Source organism: Geospiza fortis, unplaced genomic scaffold (assembly GCF_000277835.1).
Source record: "Geospiza fortis unplaced genomic scaffold, GeoFor_1.0 scaffold471, whole genome shotgun sequence".
NCBI lineage: Eukaryota > Metazoa > Chordata > Aves > Passeriformes > Thraupidae > Geospiza > Geospiza fortis.
Window position 1 is genome coordinate 1,629,495 of NW_005054443.1, and position 7,211 is coordinate 1,636,705.

A 7,211-nucleotide genomic window follows, 5' to 3' on the forward strand; every position below is an offset into this window, starting at 1 on the left:
TCCTGCTTTCTTGAACTAGAATTGTCCCAGTTAGAAGTGTCAGTGAAAATCTGTAACATTGCTCATTTACCTTTGCAGTGGGGGGGAGGGGGGTTTGTCTCCTGTCTGTGAAATAAGGTCATTGTGTTCATTCTTAGATAAACTGGAGCAGCTAGTTCTCAAGTCACGTTTTAAAAATGAAATCTAAAAATTGAAAATTTTTGAAATAATGTTTGGGAAGAACACTTACCTATAAACTATGTCAGTGTGGTAGTGGAATTGCCCTTTTTTTGTATTGTGTTTGCATTACAAAATCTTATGTTTCTAGGTGTAGTTAATTAGAAATGTTTTAATTGCAGTATGCTTCAGAAGATGCAGAGCTTCTATTAGTTGGAAATAAACTGGACTGTGAAGTTGATCGAGAGATTTCTCGGCAGCAGGGAGAGAAGGTAAGGACAGGTCTAGAGGCAAAGCTGTTGTGGCATTGCTGATGATGGTCTGTGGCTACTCTTGTTCAGACTGCTGGATGCAGGGACCATATTGAGAGTGGTGGTGGTGGTCTCTCAAAATCCATGTGGTGATGTGCAGTTGTAAGTGTTCATCCTGGAATAGTGTGTCTTTGGTCTAAAAAAAGAGTAAGCTACAAGTCAGCTTCCACTGTACCAGTAGTGTAGGGGATACTTCTTTCTGAGCTCTGAAAGGAGGCGTAGTGAAGATTTGAAGCAAAAATGGAGAACTCTAGTCAGAAAATCTTTGTGGACCTTCTTTCGGATGTTTGCTTCTCAGTACTATTTTTGGACAGGCAACAGCCCTGCTTTGATTATTGGCTCACCTTTGTTTTCACGTTCCTTTTGTTCTCTTGCAACCCTGTAAGTGTTAAGGAAGCTGGCAAAAGAATATGTTTGTTGTAGTGTGATACTCAACACTGTCTTGACCAGAATTATTGTCAGTATGGGTGTACACAAACATTTGGAAGTGAAGGCTTATTCCAAACTTTTTCAGGTCTTGCATCTGTACTTCCCTTTTCTATATCTTGAATAATAAAGTTGAGATTAGCTGTTCTGAGAAGTTCTTCCTTTTTGGCAGTCTGCAGCAATATGTGTCAACTGAATACATGAATTAAGTCTGGAAAAATGCAGAGTACTTTTCCAATAAACCTATTTTAAGCAAAAATTAACTATATGTTGCAATATTTTTTCTACCATGCAGATTCAGGATTATTAATAGGATTAGACTTCCATCTAAGATTTGGGGAAAGTTGCATGTTTGGGGTTTTTTTAAGGTTTTATGAGGAGGATATATTTGTGATGTGTCACTGTTTGCACATATCTTCACATGGAGTTATTTTATTTTTTCTCCCATCAGTTTGCACAGCAAATAACTGGGATGCGGTTCTGTGAAGCAAGTGCCAAGGATAACTTTAATGTGGATGAAATATTTCTAAAACTTGTTGATGACATTCTGAAAAAGGTAAAATACTCAAGTTGTAGTATTCCTCTGGTCACCCAAATGGTCAATGTTTAAATAATGACTGCACATGCTTGGGTGGACAGAGAGCGAGTACACATTGTCAGGTGAAATTTTTGGATAATACATAGTGGGCATGATGCAGCTCACACACTGCTGATCACTGCATTTCACTAATAAGACCCAAAAGACCCTGAAATTGAGGCTTTCGCTGTCAGTGAGCTCTTGAAATGAGTTCTTTCTACGCAGATGACTGTTTACAGGTGATTTTTCTTTTCTTTAAGATGCCACTGGATGTTATAAGAAATGAGTTGTCCAACAGTATCCTGTCCCTGCAACCAGAGCCAGAAATCCCACCAGAACTGCCTCCTCCAAGGCCACATGTCCGTTGCTGTTGACTTTTTACTTCCTCCAGAGTGAAAAATATGAGCAGGAGGGTAAAGAAAGTATCTGTACTACTCTGCACTACAATCATTTGGCAGTTTCTCGTTGCACTTTGTTATTCGAGTCAGAGCTACACACTAACTTGTAAATATGCAAATATGCAATCCTATGTAGGATTCAACTATAACATTTAATTATTACCCCTCTCCCTCACAATGATGTTTCGTTCATTGCCCCAGTGTTATAAATACTGTACAGTCGGTCGGGGTTTGTCACACATCCAGTTGAGGAGGAGGAGAAATTAAATCTATACCTATTCTTGACATAAATGTTGTAATAGTTCTTTGTTATTATAAACAGGCAGGTAGAAGCTCTTCTGGTATGAAGATAAGTATATGGTGCTTTGCTAACTATTTTAAAGACAAATTTTTTAAAAACAGAGGACTTTATGTACAAAGCTTCCATAATCAGCATTATATTTCCTTTTAATGTAGTGAAAACATTTTTGGCTGTAGCATCCTCTGCTGACTGGATTTATTGAAAAGCTAAGTTTAATTTTTGGCAGTCTTTTATTTATTTTGTTTAATGCTGCACCTTTCTTTGTGTACCGAGACATCACACCTGGTGCAGATCTAAGATTGCACTTTGAAAAAACATATATAATTTTCTGCGTAAACATAAATTTGGTTACAAGAATCATTAGGTTTCAATAAAAGAATGGAGATATATCAAGCTCTAAAAGAAGGTATAAAAAAAGCAATGCTGCTGTCCTAGACAAATTCTTGAGAAAAAAATTATGATACATTTTCCTGTGTTAAGGAATATATATGTGTATTTTTGTCTGAACATCTGTAGGGATGGGGGAAGGGAACCTATGGTAAAACTATTTTCTTTCCTAATGGTGGAAATTATTCCCATCAAGCAAATACTGTGTTAGGATTTTGTCTGATAATGAACTTGTGAATTATATCTTTGGTATATCTTTTATTAAATGCACTGTTTAGTTTAGCTGTCGTAAATCAGTAGATACATATTTGAATAACTTGGTGTGTCCTGAATGTTGTGGTATTGAAAAACATTGTGGTCTTTCTAAACTAATGAAGTGCAAATAAAATTTTGTATTTATGAATGACAGTGGAACTGCACCTGTTATTAGAATGGCAAGTATCAAGTGATGGGTAAAAGGTAGAATCTGGAATATGGAACAACACTTGTGTTAATTTTGTTATGATTTAATTTTCTGTTTGACAGTTCTTTAGGTGTAGTGGGAAGAGCAGCAGACATTAGTTGTTCACCTTGGTCACTGCTCTGTTGGGAGAGCAGCTGATGACCTGGCCCAGCTGATATCTTCAAATAGCATGTGACTGCTTGTCATGCTGCCTTAGCAGGTGGTCACCAGACTATTAGTTACACTGACAACACAAGTATGAACCAGTCTTTTGCACACTACAGCTTCTCTACTTCGCATTCTCTGGTGCTGGAACCCATTTTGTCACCTTTGCCACTCTTCTAGCCAAAACTGGCACTGAACACTAAAGTATACCACTGACTTAAACAGATTCTCTCTGTTTTATGGGAGAAAAAAAGACACAACAAACTGTTAACACACACCAAAAAAAAGCCCTTATTTCACTGAATAAGCTCTGACGTTCTGAATTCAATGCCATGCAGGCCTGTAGCACACCTGGATTTCTACTGAAAAATTAAGGAAAGCATGGTTGATATTTGTGCTTATGTCTTCTGCCACCTTGTGCCTAAACAGTTCGCTTTTTAAAATAGTAAACTTACAGTTTACTATCCTATTGGTAAGATAAAATGAATTTCTAAAGCACTTCTAGGAGTTCAGATGATACTGTGGGCAATAGCAAGGAAGGGAAAATTATGGAAAGTGGATTTTAACTTGACAACCATTTTATTTTAGCTGATTTGTTTTTATTTGTACTTAGAAACTTGTGATTTTTTTTCCTGCAATTTTTGAATTTAATAAAAATTAAGAAATTTGACTTAGATAAACTTTCTTTTTGTAATTCTGTGCTGTTTGTATATAGGCAGATTGGGATCTCAGTCTCTTGTACCAAAAATTAAAAACTATTGCATTTAAGAAGGACATATTTATTTGAGTGCTTGAATGTGTTTTATTATCCATTGGAAATCATAAAAAAAACCAGGAAGCCTGTTTGCTTTCCATGTATACTATGAAGAGGGTTTTGTCTCCTGATTTTATCTCTACAGCTTTTATATTAATCAAAACCAGTTTATTTATGCCCTTGCTCCACCCAGCAGGCATTAGTGGTGGGATATGGGAAGAGGGGAGGAGGGGAAAGAAGTTATTCATGCTGTTTCCTTGTCTCATATGGAAGTTTAACAGTCTATGTTTGCATCTAATGATGGACTATTTGAATGGTCTGTACAACCATCAAGGATCACAGAATGGAAAAAAAAGGGCAAGATGAGCACTGGCACCACTGTGTTTGCACATCACTGTTCTTTAGAAGCCCTGGTTAGAGGGGGGCCATTCTCACTCTTCAGGGAGTGTGTGGGGATTGTTTCCTTCCAACACTGAGCCCAAAAAGCTTTTTACACTAAACTCATCAGATGCTGTGAGGTCCTGTAGTCCCTGGCAGGTTCTTCATGATGGTCAAAATAAATGTGTGATCATGGCAAGCATAAATCACAGGAGTGTCAGCTGCTCTGATATACTGGGGGGTTCTTGACTTTCTTGAATCAGAGAAATAATGAAATACTGCAATTGTTAGATAGATGGTGGTCATTGAAGGGTGATTTGCCACTGATTTAAATGTGGTGAAGATTTAATGCAGTGAATTCCCGATACTGTATTACATCCAGTTAGCACTGTGTCTTTTACCAAAACTAAAATTCATATCTGTTGGGAGACTCAAACAATATTTGATTGTGTCCCTAAACTTTTTAACCTGACTGTAATGGCCATTCCGCCAGTGGGTTGAGTTAACAGACCATTTCTTCACAAGTGAACAGAAAATAGGAATACCAGAAGTTTGTCTCGTGTCTAATAGTCACAACACAGAAAAAACTGAAACCACTGGCTTACCAGGACATCTCGAATTATGCACTGTTGTCCTGTCTGAGCTAGAGAAATAGTGACAGTCAAATCTACCTTTCACTAGATTTCTTTTCTCCTTCAGAGCAGAAATACACAACTAATGTCAGGATTTGGTGCTTCTGTTGAAGAAAGATGAGAAGAAGGTGGGAAAAAAAAGGACTGGAAGTAAAAATACCCAAATTAAACCTCCTCAGCACAACTTTAGGCCATTTCCTTCTTTTCTGTCACTTGTTACTTCAGAGAAGTGACTGACCCCACCTGGCTATAGCCTCCTTTCAGGTAATTTTAGAGAACAATAAGATCCTCCCCTGAGGATCAATTTTGTGAAATTGAACACAGGATTGGAAATGACAGAAAGTGGCCCACTGAACACTCAGGAGCTACCTCAGGACCCTAGGATCCCATCCAGCCCTATAGACTTGTGTGTGTCTTAACTGGTGTAGCAGGTCATTGACTATTTCCCTTTGGATTGTGAGGGCTTCATTCTGCTCCCCATCCCTGTCTTCCAGCTTAAGGTTCTGGGTACCCAAAGAACAACTGGCTTTACTATTAGACACAGAGGCAAAGAAGGCATTAAGTCTCTCAGTCTTTTCTTCATCCTTTGTCACTATCTTTATCCCTGCATTTGTAAAGGGTAGTAATTCTCCTTAGCCCTCTTTTTGTTGCTGATGTATTTATGGAAATGTTTCTAATTGTCTTCTGTGGCAATAGCCAGATTAAGTTCTAGCTGGGCCCTGTTGCTTCTGATTTTTTTCTCTATATAACGTCAACACATCCATGTAGTCGTCCTTCGTTGCCTGCCCATTCTTCCAAAGGTCACAAACTTTTTTTTCCTGAGTTTCAGCCAAAGCTCTGATCAGCCAATCTGGTCTTCTTCCCTGCCAGCTCATCTTTCAGCACAAGGGGATGGCCTGCTACCACAGCTTTAAGATTTCCTTCTGGAAGCATGTCCAGCCTTCGTGGACTCCTTTACCCTTTAAGACTGTCCCCCAAGTGGCTCTGTTAACCAGAGATTAATCTAATTTAATTTAATCTGTTATTTATGTCAACTGAAGGGGCAGGAATTTCTGGCAGCAAAGGGTTTGCCTGAATTGGTTTGCCTTTTATCAATTTTGTTTGTGAAAGTGATACCATAACATGATCATTACTTCAAGTGCTAGATTTAAGCAGAATTTGAAATTTGATGGGTCTTTTTGATTTGGGCAAAGATTTTTAGTTAATCCAGTTAGCCTTGGAAGCCAGCAGTTTTCTTACAAACTGGTGCTATTTGTCTGAAGGGGGCTGTTCTGCTGGCTGTCAGTGTGGGCATTGGCTCTGGGGTCCTTTTTATTCCATGCCATTACTTCTGTGCATCAAAATCTCGAGTTTGGAAGCTTTATAGCAGGTACATTTCTGGGGTAGGAAGGAAGGCAAGGTGTATAGGAAAAGGGCAACAGAGCAACCAAACTAGTTCAAGAAGAATGTGAACAAACCTCTTTTCTAGACAGGGAAAGGGAAATGCAGCCTGTTTCCAGCTTGGTCACTTTTCTGTATTCTGTAATTTTTGTTCATTGCCATGAGTTAATCTCTGCAGTGTGTGAAAGACAGAAGGAAACTGCACCAGCCAGCCTGGATTCATTCTCCCTTCTGGTGCTGGCAGTTTCTCACTCAGTGGAAATGGGAGCAGTTTTGCTGAAGCAGAGTCTTTTTCCTCTAATGGAAACGTCTCATTGCTCTCCTGATGGCAGCTATAGTCACTCCTTGGGGAGAAAAGCACAAATACTTGGACTGTGCCTTTCAAATTACTACCATGTTATACAGATTCTTGATTGTGCTGATTGCACATCTTCCTTTTAAAGTAGTTTAAATGGGTCAGTCAGAGATGTTAGTCCTTAACGTTTTTTATTTCTTGTTGAAAGATGTAAAACCGGTTTGCTTTAGTTTTTAAAGCAATTTAAAATTGAAATTGAATTTGCTGTTGAATTGAAGTTGAATTTGCTCTGTCCTAGCTAGGTGTCAGAATGGCTGCATTAAACACTGTTCACCTTCCTCTTCCTTCTGGCTTCTTAGAACACTTCAGACGGTCAGATACGAAGGTGGAATAAAGAAGTTGACACCACGTAGTGAAAAGCTGAGGTGGCAGAGTTCGAATTAGGCTGAAAGGAGGAGTGCTGCTCAATGTGAGGTTTTCTGGCACGGCTGGATATTCCTGCCAGGGCAAGGCACTGTTGGGGATTGCCCATTAGGGGTCAGTGAAGCTCCGCCAATGGAGGAGTCTGTTCCCTGCCCTGGTGGATGATGAGTAATTCCTTCCCACCGC

At 39.0% G+C, this 7,211-nt stretch overlaps 1 protein-coding gene across 1 annotated transcript in view; it reads left to right on the forward strand.

The window, feature by feature from the left end:
• Window positions 1–3,937, forward strand: part of RAB12 (RAB12, member RAS oncogene family) — an 11,919-nt gene extending 7,982 nt beyond the window's left edge. The window contains exons 3-5 of the mRNA XM_031062269.1: window positions 339–428; window positions 1,345–1,449; window positions 1,731–3,937. Coding sequence (XP_030918129.1) covers window positions 339–428; window positions 1,345–1,449; window positions 1,731–1,844 — 309 coding nt within the window. The 3' untranslated portion in view covers window positions 1,845–3,937. The remainder of the gene's footprint in view (window positions 1–338; window positions 429–1,344; window positions 1,450–1,730) is intronic.
• The last annotated feature ends 3,274 nt before the right edge of the window (window positions 3,938–7,211 follow it).